At 40.6% G+C, this 12,040-nt stretch overlaps 1 protein-coding gene across 1 annotated transcript; it reads left to right on the forward strand.

The window, feature by feature from the left end:
* Nucleotides 1-8,110: 8,110 nt before the first annotated feature.
* Nucleotides 8,111-9,559, forward strand: abrab (actin binding Rho activating protein b). The gene is made up of 2 exons (XM_030741855.1): nt 8,111-8,990; nt 9,076-9,559. Exons 1-2 carry the CDS (start codon nt 8,248-8,250, stop codon nt 9,557-9,559), a joined length of 1,227 nt encoding a protein of 408 aa, XP_030597715.1. The 5' UTR covers nt 8,111-8,247.
* The last annotated feature ends 2,481 nt before the right edge of the window (nt 9,560-12,040 follow it).

The following is a 12,040-nucleotide window of genomic DNA, read 5'->3' on the forward strand; positions in this document are numbered from 1 at the left end:
TTGATGATCTGAAACATTTAAGTGTGACAAATATACAAAAAAAACCCCTAAGAAATCAGGAAGGTGGCCAATACTTTGTCATGGCGCTGGATACTTGGTGTCCAGCTTAAACCTGAAAGAGACCCTGAAGTCTTCGACATTAGCAAAACAGAATGTGAGGTATAGATTTAGCAGCATGTTAGCACAACAGCAGCATCTGTACTCCTTGGCCTGCACACATACATGACAGGAGACGTTCTAAAAACAGGCTGTTTATATACTGTCGCTGAATCTCACACAGTCATATTTTAAGACGCTGTGGCATTCGGTACACAATCAGTGTCGGTGCACATACGACGTACCAATTTAGACCTGAAGCATGAATATCCATTTAGGGTCTGGTTTGTCTGCTTGTGATTCAAGTAAAACCTCCTCAAGTTGTTAAGCCACATGTGCAGTAAGTAAGTAAGAATAATGTAGTTTTAATGAAAAACTGCTGTGTTACTGAACTAAGCTGAAGTTTCAAATTGCAAAAGACAAAAGAGAATGCAGGTTAAAACTAAACTGCATTTATTTGATTTGTGACACAGATGATATAAAGATCACAGGCTTCTGCCATCAGCCATCAGTGCCACAAATTCTGTTTAGGGTAGAAACGTGTGTTTAGTGTTTAGCCACATAGTTGGTCTTTTAATTCCTGTGACAACATATTGCTGAGGTTCAAATGGGACTTAAATACTTTGAGTTATGAGGGGGAATCACCGAGACTACACGTACTTCCAAAGAATCAACTACTGTTGAAGGAAATGGTTTGAAAAGTTGCAACGGAACAGAACAATGTGCTAAAACAGCCCTGTGGTGGTTACCTCCTGCGTTCATTAGATTGGAAAAGTAACTCGAAATCACTGCAGTACCATGTAGCTGTGTGGTCTGTGCAGAATTGTTCAAATCCAGCATGAAGTCACCATCTGGAACGATCTTTTTCTTAGTATTTGTTCAAATGTTCAAAACAAGAGTGAACAAAACATCTCGATGCATCAACAATTTATCAATCTCTGACCTCTCGAAACTACCAAAGACCGATTTTTATCTGGTATCGTCATGATTTATTTTTTTTTATTTGCAATTTCCAAAGCAATTTGAATTGTGTATGCTGGTCTTGAGTGAAAAGTCCTGCAGTTTAAAAAAAATAAATAAATGGAGAAGAATAGAAACGTAAACGTGTGTTGAGGTGTGGGACTCTCTCTCATGCAGAAAAACTCAAAAAGAGCCTGACGTGATTGATGGCCTGTGGGAGTAAGAATGACAGTTAGTGTACACAGAGGGTGTGAAGCAAAGAAAGGCTGCAGGCAACGAAAGGGACCGTTCCAGCTGATAATAACATGAAGGCTTTACACTTGTGCGGTTACTAAAAGGCTTGAAAGCTTTCGGCTGTAAATATTGATTTGCTCACCAGTTTAAGCAAAGGACAACTTATCCAAATGGATTCAGATCATGGTTAAACATCCTGAAGTTATTGGAATATAGGATGTATTTGTTTGTTCAATTACACTGGAAAATCTGCAAAAAAGAACCCATGAGAAATTGGTTTGCATGTCAGGAAGTAGAGGATAAAGAATACGAGCGCCTTATTTTTAGTCTTTTTAATTTGGAGTTCAGTTTCCATAAAAGATGATGTAACAAGTGAGAAGTGTGTGGTCAATTATTGCCCCAGAGGCTGCTGCGGTTAGAAGTAATGAAGTGTGAGAGCTGACTGACGCTGTGCCAGCCAAAAGCAACATGTTGTTGTAAGATATCTGGTAACAAGAGCATGTCACAAAACAAATAGCACATATGTTTTATTAACATATTCAATGTGTCTAAAATGCAGGGGAACAAGCATGCAAATTATCAAGAATACTTTGAAAACCAGCCTGATTTCTCCTAATCTTCACTATCGCAGTCTACATTTGGCACGCACTGCGAGTCAGAACCTTTTTATCAGTGCAGTTTGATATGTTTCTTCTTTTGGGAGCCACAGTTTTAAAGAGGAATTGCTGTTATAGCACCTACATCAACGATCAACATTATATTATTCAAAGGAGCTTACATGCAATAGCCAAAACAGAATAAAATGTCCACAAATAAACAACAAAGACAGCCACAAAAAAAAGGGTATTTAAAATAATACAAGATAAAAGCAGTATAGAAAAAATAAAATATGTAAAAGAATCATTTTAAAATAAATCAAATGAAATAATGATGAATGGTCAGTAGTAAAGTACGAATAGGGAAACGTATCTGCACAGAAACACATTAAACATAAATTCATATTAATTCCTTACATTCATGGTCCAACCAGAACCTCAAAAACAGCAATTCCTCCACAAATAGTCACATAGTTGCTGCAAAATGGCACGTTACTATAACTGCAAAATGACAGGTACTCAGCAACCTTGATTTTATAGAGGAATATAACCAAAATACCAGCTGAGTTGAAAAGAGGCCCGGGCAACCTGTGTGATTAAAAGTGGTCACCCAGAGGTTGAAGATGTTGCAATGCTCAACCTCTGGGTGACCAGTTGGTTGCAGCAGCAGCTTCTTGCAATCCTTCTCCAACATAAAAATCCACTGGGTGTGGAGGTTCACTCTAGTGTGACTGAGCCATAAGACCACTGGAGTTCTGGAAAGTGGAACTACTAAAACACTATACAGTCTTTCCTTGACAGCACCAATTAGCAAAATCAAGCACGATAGCACAATGTAAATATCGTGTTATAAATGTTATCATATTGCAACAGTTGTAACTGTGAGTCTATTACAATTATTCACATAGATTTGTCTCAAGTCAGTGCTGTCTGTGCACAGGAAGAGCCTCAAAACACGTCAAGAAGACTATTTTAATCCTCTTTAAAGCATTAGGAGTTTTCAGCTACATATAAAAAAAGATCCCTAACATTAAAGAGTACTATTAAAAGCCCATATTACTGTAAACACTGCCAATATGCTCCTGTTTGGTTTGTTATATTTCTTCTGCTTCCGTGCTCTTCACTGTGTAAAACGCTGTCGTGAAATCTGCCACATAAATCCAAACCAGGGACCTTTAAACTCTCCCTCGGCCTTCAGCTAATGAATATGTCTGGTTCCAGCAGTGCACTCTGTCATCCTGTCTATCCCTCTGCAGGGGATGAGGTATCTTCTCATCCTGGTAGGCCCTCACTGACCCCTGCACTGAGCTAGCTTTAATTTACTGTCTTTCCCATCTTTATTTATCAGGGCCAAATCGCAGAGTCAAACAATAACATCTAGCCTCTTCGGAAGGAAGTATTAGTGGATTTTATAGTGGTTTACTTTTCCTGGGCCAGGACAGATTTGTAAGGCCAGCTTCTTTGTTAAGGTCAGCATTGTGGAATCGCAAGACCTCAATACAGCTGCATCAAAACGGCAGCTTTGTGTAGGTATTTCAGATTATTTGTCAAGAGCAGATAGACAGTTGCAGATACTGTTTATTGGCCTGAAAATGAAGAGACAACAAATCAGCGAAGGTCTACTGACAGGAAATAAAAAGCATCCTGGTTACAGCTGTTCGGCTTTTCATCGTGTCATTTTACAGTGTTCCTGCAAACAAACCCCGACCAAAGTTAATCACAGTGATGCTTATCTGCATCATCTGGATGTTGGGATGTTGATTTGATCATTCCAGCAACACTCCAAGTATGATCAGGAGGATAACTGCAAGCACAACAAATATTCAGAAACACATGCAAAGGTCAGAGCGAGAGCTTCAGAGGCCCTAACAACTGCACTTCCTGTTCAGCTGAGACTCATTAATATCTACGGCCAAATCAAACATATTCAGTGCGAGCAGCAGAGGGTAAACAAAGCAGGAGCAATGCTGCGCATGTTGAGAAGCAACAGGAAACACAGGTGCAGTCTCTCCTCTTTCATACCTCTTGGTTGAAATCATTAGACTCGCCTGAAGTAGAGTCTAGTCAACAGGAAATATATTTTCTTCTCATCTGAAGCATCTTTTTAGAGCACGAGACATAATAGAAACCATTCCTGCTGCTTCACAAAGTCTAGTGGACATCACTTTCAGGTCCCATGGATTCTGCGTCACTCTTTATTTTTTGCTGTACAGTTTTATTTGTGTTACAGCCCAGGCTGAAAGATTTGACAGGGGGAGGAAACCTTGAGATCAGGTGTAACGATGCAGCGTGAGGAAAATAATTACCTGGAAATAAGAAGCACAATAAAATTGTTCCGTGAGGCTGTGATCAGCTGACCTTTGTTGCTACTCCGATATTCACTGCTCTTTGTGGATTTAGCCATCTGAATTCAACAAGGTATGAGCAGATGTTTCACATCCTGCACGGATGATTTTCCAACTCTAGACACTATAAAGTTACAGTAGTATGAAATGCAGAGTAAATTTAATCAGCACCATCACCTTAAATATAAATTAATATCTGCTATCCTTGATATAAATGGTAAATGGATTGATACTTATACAGCACCTTTCTACTCAAAACACTTTCTACTACAAATCTCATTCACTCAGTCAGTGGATGCATCAGAGGCAACTTGGGGTTGAGTACTTTGCCCAAAGATACTTAAAAATGCATTAACCTGCCTATCAGATATAATTGCTCATTAATTGAAGGACCAAAACACTGTTCTGGATCATTCTGGCTTACTTTAACCCCTGGTTATGTATGATAGGCGATATATTTGATGGAGATACTTGCACAGTAATAAGAAAATAATGACATCCCATGAAATGCATTTATTAGGGCCTCTCCAGCACGTGTTCCCAAATTTTTGTTGTGCACATGGCTATCCTCTTGATCATACGTGGAGTGTTGCTGAAATGATCAAATCAACGCTCTCTGCAGATGGACCTGCAGTCTGTAGCTGTCCACAGAGTGCCAGCAGACTGCCAATGCGCGACAACCACAGAACCATAATTTCCCCATTAGTCTGGAGAGCACGATGTCCGTGTTTCCCAAAAAGAATTTCAAATTTTGATTCTTCTGACCACAGAACAGTTTTTCACTTTGCCTCAGTCCATTTTAAATGACTATACCCCCCCCCCTCCCCAAGAAAATGCTGGCATTTCTGTTCACATATGGATTCTTCTTTACATCAGGGGGCTTTAACTTGAATTTGAGGATGGCACAGTGAACTGGAAATGTTCCTGAGCCCATGCAGTGATTTCCATGACAGAATCGTACCTGTTTTTAAGGGGGGGGCCAAAGATCACAGGTATCCAGTATTTGATTCTTGGCCTTACCCCTTGTGATTTCCATCGAGATTTCTCCAGTTTCTCTAAATCTTTCAATGAGAATATGCACTGCAGATGATGAGCTATTCAAAGTATTTGCATTTTCATGTTGAGAAACATTATCCTGAAATTGTTCCTCAATTTGTAGATGCAGTTTTTTACAAATTGGTGAATCTCTGCCCATCTTGACTTCTGAGAAGCTCTGCCTCTCTAAAGTGTTCTTTTTATATCCATCATGTTACTGACCTGCTGCCAATTAACTCGATCAATTACAAAATGTTCCTCCAGCTGTTTCTTTTAGTACCACTTACTTTTCCACCCTTTTGTTGCCTCTGTCTCAACTTTTTTGAGACATGTTGGTGTCATCAAATTCAAATTCACACTCATAATACAGTGTCCCAACTTTTTGGAATTGTGGTTGTACTACAATAAATTGCAGATTATTATAGTACAAATTATAGGGATCAAATTCAGTATACAGTGTAATAGGCTGTCTCCATATCAGTAGAATTGCCTTTTTGGTTATACTTGAGTTACTGTGTAACAATACTGAACTCACAGTTTACATATCTGTAGCCTGATGGTTTGTGTCCTGCTCCAACAATGAAACCATAGTGACCTCCAGTGGTAGACAACCAAACTGAGAATGATAAATCATTTGTGTAATGTTACCACTGTTTATCATATTTGACTCCCTAAGAGAAAAGAGCATTCACAAAAAATAGAACACAACTCCTGTTATGACTGAATCAACTAAAAAAAAAAAAAAAAAAATACACCAGTTAAAAAATCTAGGACCGTGTTGAATAGAATTTTCAACCTGAGGCAAGGAAAGCAGCGCTGACTTCATGGTACGGAGCAGAGCAGGCATCGGCTGATGTGTGTTGGCGTGGAGAGCTTGACTTTCCTGTTTGCCTGCAACGCCAAACCACTTACTGAGTAAGCAGGGCATTCTTGTCCTGTGCAAGTCTCACATTCTTTCCCGGGCAGAGGTCCTTTCTTATTTTCACTTCATATTTCTCCTTGTGTCAGAGATTCTGTCTTCAAACCTAAATTTGGTTTCAGCCTAAGACTCGTAGTTTTTTATCTGACATCATTAATTTTTTTTTTTGAATAAATACACAAATTTTGCTGTTGTAATTTACAAAAGAAAGTTGATGCATTTTTGCTGGTCTGTGGGCAACAAAATCTTTGACAGTTTCCACACAAGGAAGAACTGGATTTTTTTTTTTTTAATTAAATGTTTTGATACAATTAAAGTGTTTATTAATTAAAATCATTTAAAAGAAACTACAGGCGTAATGCTGCCTGCCCCTAAAAATGTTGTGTATGTGTGTTGTAGCTACATTATTTGATCATTTTGATCATTGACGCCTCAGACCTGAAAGAGTAATAAGCCTGTTTGTCCTTGTGGGGGCGCACTAGCCTTCCTCTCAGAGCACAGTTTGAAATATTACCACACTGAGCTGCTTTGAGAACACGTCCTCTGCTGATACTCCCTGAGTCACTTCCACCCTCCACGACAGACTGCCAACAGATGCAACTTAATGCCTGTGTGCATGTGTGTGTGTGTGTGTGCATGTGCGTGTGTGTGTGTGTGTGTGTGTGTGTGTGTGTGTGTTCCAAGTCCTATTTATAAACAGGCCCCTTCCTCATCAAACATGCATATGTAAAATCATCACACATAAAACCATCTTCACATAAAACACAGCTCTTAAAACAGGACTGAACACCCCTAAGGTTTGCGGTATGTTTTGATGATATTGCTAAAGTCAGAATACATGCTGCTCTCTAAGCCTGTGAGTGAACTGAGATCTTCTTACCTCTGCACTGGAAGACTAAACCGCTGCATGCGTAAGCAAGACATCCCCGTCTTCTGCAGGTATCACATTCTTTCCTGGTTAAAACCCCCCCTGGCTTCTCTTTTGTTCTTCTTCTTCGTTGTTTTATCACAAATCTCATAACTAGCTACAGTTACAAGCCACACAAGTGCACAATTAATTTACTGAATTTGTACTTTAATTGAATATTTCTATATTTTGCTACTTTATAGATCACAATGCCCAGCCTAACTGGTATTTTCAGTGTTGGTGGATATAAACTACCACAGTTTAAAACTCTAACAAGTCCCCATTCTATCTTCTATCTATCTACATCTTTTATGTAGCATTATTGTTTTTTTTCCTTCCTAGTTTCCTTCCTAGTTGCACCACTGTTGTCTTCACAGTGTTATACTTAATATTTCCCATAATGCCACACTGCATACAGTAACTGCTGCAGCTACTTTTTTTTTTTTTTTTTGCAGCTACTTTGGTCACAAAACAAATGAACACGATTATGGTGTTTGGAAAGGAGAGGGTAAAATGGAAAGCTTTACAGTAGGAGTCCTAAAATTAGCCAACAGACTCAGCAACTTCCCTCTAAAGGTTGATAACACTGGCTAAAATTAGCCACCCTTTTGTTTACACCAAGAATATGAGATTGTAGCAGTAAAGCCTGTGACATAAAATTCAGAAGTCTTACTTAAGCAAGGGCAGTGAATTCCTCCCCAGGCACTGGGAAATTACAGTGCTAAGCAGAATACATGGACACAAGATTGTTTCATTATCTCACATCATGTATATTTGTGTTTTAATGTCTATGAAGCTGAGCGTACTGTAAATATATATATAAATTGGCATGTCTTTGGTCATTCTGCACTTGTTTTAGTTAAGAAACTTCTGGTCTACTGCCCCGTTCACCTCTAGTTACAAGCGCCTCAATCTGTGATGAAACATGAGCGCACGGGGGTGACCAGCGTCAGGGAAAGACGATCACGCCGGTAGCCTGGGATGACTCGAATACTTTCCACCATTAGGGTTTACGCTCCCCACTTTGGAGCTGCAGCTGCAAGTGTGTGAGAGCAGGGACGAGTCAGGCAGAGGATATGAGTTTATTTCAGCAAATTTAACAGCTCACTTGTGAGGATTAATTGTACCTGTATTTACATATTAATAGAGTCAATTATGTCAGACAAGCGCAATGGCCAAGCTTCCCAAAGGAAACCATCCAGCAACAAGAACATTAAGAAACTCCGCACTATTAGCATGGTGTGCAGCCTGGCAAACAGTTGGCAGCAATGGGTGACAGAGAATGAGAATAAGCAGGCCAGTGAACCCAGCGGCTGGGCTCCACCTTCACTGGGAGGACCGGAGGAACCTGAGAAGAAGTGGGTCCCCAAGAAGTCTCTTCCCATACAAACGCAGCAAACAGAAGCTTCTAAAGGTCTCGTAGCTCATCAGACATCAGCGTCCAAGACTGATGAGGTTAAGACATCGGATGAGCCACCAGTGGTACCTTGTATCAAGACAAAACAAGTGGTGAAGACAGTGACCAGCAGCGTTCAGGAGAAAAGTGCAGGTATTGGGCTCCTGACGGAAAAAATCAAGAGGGAGCATCTGCCATCAGATGAAGAAATTGACAGAATGCTGAAGAAGAAAAGCTCACCCACTCGTCGCAGGAAGTGCTCCAACATGGTGTCATCTCTGACCAAAAGCTGGAAGCAGGTGGAGAATGAGCAGAAGCTTGTAAAAGGAGGAGGAGGTCCGAGAGAGGGACTCACCTGTGGGGATAAAGAGGACAGTGGGCCCACTGAGGCAGATGAGGAGGGTCTGGAGGAAGCTGAAACACACAGAGCAGAAGCAGAGCAGAAGAACTGCGAAGAAGATTCTGAGACACCAGTGAGAATAAAAAGATCCTCAGTCCCAGCGTAAGTAATGTCACAGTGCTTCGTTATGCAGTGTCTTGAGTGTCTTGTTCATTTTCCATTATTTGTTACGTTAACTGCGTTACAGGTATAAAAAAGAAGCCGAGGATGCCAACAAGATCAGTACTTTGTCCAAGAAATACAGCGCCGTGGGAAGTCTCAAGAGCCGCTGGCAGAACTGGGTCTCTGAACATGCAGTTAATCAGAAATTAAACCCCTTCAGTGAATACTTTGACTATGATTATTCCATGTCCCTCCGCCTCCAAAAAGGCCAGGAGGGTTACGGACATCCAAAGGAGGGGAGTAAGACAGCAGAAAGGGCCAGACGTGCAGAGAAACACATCCACCGTGAGATAGATGACATGTGCTATGTGATCAGGACTATGGCTGATCCGGGCCCCGACGGAAAGACCCGGGTCACGTTCGGAGAGCTGTTTGACAGATATGTTCGGATCTCTGACAAGGTGGTGGGAATTCTGATGAGAGCCAGGAAACACGGGAAAGTGGCGTTTGAAGGCGAGATGCTGTGGCAAGGCCAAGATGATGGAGTTATCATTACTCTTCTAGTGTGATATTAACACCTGGGTCAAAGTTGTTCTTGAAATCCTCTTATAGCTTCCAGGCTGGCAGAGTGGAGTTTGAACCTGAAATAACCCCAGTCATTGTCAGACAGGACTAAGAGGAGGATTTAAAGCAGAGTTTGACCCAGGACTGTTCAGTGGACACTTGCAGAACAATATCAAAGGGATACAGACTAAGCTTGGTGGATGTGTCTCATTATGGATTATCCAGAGAACACTTGCTGCTATTTTGGTAGATACTTGACAACGTTTTTCTGTCAGTGTTTGAGCTGTAGCTGTCTCGCTCAGTGTTTTGAGAAATCTGCAGAGACTTAAAAGCTTTAAAAGCGCTGGAGAGATAACGTGTTGGGGTGTTGGCTCCTTAAATTCCATTCAGAGTAGCTTGCAGATTATCATGAGTGTCTCTTTTTCACTTCACGGTTTATGTTAATGAGTTTCTTGAGTATGTGTTAATGTACCAAATAATCAGAAGCTTTGCAGTATACTGTACACTAATTCAAACGTGGATCGGGTTTCGCTGCCTGAATACATGCAGCTCAGCTTTCATTGCACCGTACCAGGCACAGCACAGTGGAACACCACAGCACTTTAAAAACACCTTTTAGACTGAAGCTGTTCAAAATGTAATCAAAGTTTGACCGTGACTGTGGGAAAATGGGAAAATGTCAATTCTTCAGACAAATTGCAGACGCTATTTAAGCATTTAAGCAGAAAGCTTTTTGAGACGGTTCATTCATTAAATTGGAGCAAGCCACATCATTAAAACCACCTGGCCAATATTGTGTAGGTCCTCACTGAGCCACCAAACAGCTTATGTCCTCTAAGGCATTTCCACAAGACGCCCGTGGCTGCTCTGTGGTTTTGACATGGCAGCGAACACGCAAGCATGGGGTCTACTTTGATCAGACATGTTGCATGGAGTCAGACTACAATCTGGGGCGGTGGGGGTCGTCTGAGGCCAGGTCAACACTCTGTCCTCTTTTAGTGTGTTGCTCAAGGTGTTCCTGGCCTGTTTTTGCTGTGGTGTGCCATTCCCATTAAGGGGGTGTGCTGGTACGCAACACATGAATGTGAGCAGGCAAGCTTCCCCAGCAGAACATTACGTTAGAACAAGATAATTAGTGTTAATCACTTCAACTGTCAGTGGCTTTACAGGAGTGTACAGCAGTTAAGTGTGAACTATGTCAAAACTAAAGGCTGTAATGAGTTCAATTCAAGCTATTAACTGGATTCCTAATCATACAGTAGTTTGCGATGAATTGCTGTATTCTGTGTTTTATGATGCTTTTTGTCATGTGATTAAAAATAAAAACAAATGATAGAAAAAATGCCTGGCTATGTTCATCAGCTAATTGCTTACTTAGCTCAGGGGCAGACCGGCCTTCAGGAGCACCTGGACATTGCCTGACTGCCTGAGGGTCGCGCTGGCGTGCAGTGAACAGCCAGATTTATCAGCAAGGAGTTTACAGACTGAGAAGAGTCCTCGGATTAGAAGCGACTCTCTCAGAAACAGATTGTTTCTCTGCACTCTCCCTGCACTGCACAGGTAGGCACGCCAAAGATGCACATACAATAAATGCATGATGGAGGGGAGCGGAATGCTAAAAACAACAACCACAAGCTAAAACACTAACAGTCTCTTTTACAGCATTGCAGCTTATTATCAGTTCCAATTAATGTGTGAAGTTTTTTTTTTTTTTTTTACATTTTTAAAAATATATTTTTGTCTGTGCTTGGGTTCAGTGTCTTTCTGTTCCTTGTATGATAAGAAACAGCAGGCAGGCGTGCCATCTCTATCAAATATGGTCTGATTTGAACTTATGTAAACAGTCTGACATGACTGTCAAGAACACTGGATCACTGCGGGACTTTTGATGGCACGAGATGGTAACATATGCTGCCATTATGTATAAATAAACAGAGACCCTGTGATTAATAAAAACAGGTAAAAATGTTGCATTAGTATTTGGGTTTTACAATTTAAAGACTGATTGTTGTTATTCTGTAACAAAAAATATGACCTTTTTATGCTTTAATTTGCTTATTAGACCACCGCATTATTGGTAATTACAGGCTGGAGCCTATCCCAGCTACCATAGGGCGAGAGGCAGGGTAACAGAGACACACAACCATTCACACTCACATTCACACCTATGGGCAATTAAGAATCATCGATTAACCTAATTAATTGCATGTATTTGGACTGTGGGAGAAATCCCACATAAACATTGGGTATAAAAATATGAATTCAGTCAATTTTTAGTCTTAAGAAAGTTTTTGACAGATGTCTTAAATATTTATGTTTTCTTGTTTTCATGAGAGGTTGTTGCAAATTAACTGAACTCTTTGCATCGTGTATTTTTTTCTCTTTTTTTCAGGATAAAAATTGCTTAAAAGAGAAATCGCTGCTGTGTTTGTCAATTTGCCACAAGAACGAAGAGATTACAAAACAAAATTGGGATTAAATTGAGC

This window comes from Archocentrus centrarchus, chromosome 11, assembly GCF_007364275.1.
Source record: "Archocentrus centrarchus isolate MPI-CPG fArcCen1 chromosome 11, fArcCen1, whole genome shotgun sequence".
NCBI lineage: Eukaryota > Metazoa > Chordata > Actinopteri > Cichliformes > Cichlidae > Archocentrus > Archocentrus centrarchus.

Bases quoted from the DNA above. Each gene is read 5' to 3' on its own strand.
- abrab (XM_030741855.1), top strand. From the start codon at position 8,248: ATGTCAGACAAGCGCAATGGCCAAGCTTCCCAAAGGAAACCATCCAGC. The intron at 8,991-9,075 runs GTAAGTAATGTC...ACTGCGTTACAG, and splicing joins AAAAGATCCTCAGTCCCAGC to GTATAAAAAAGAAGCCGAGG.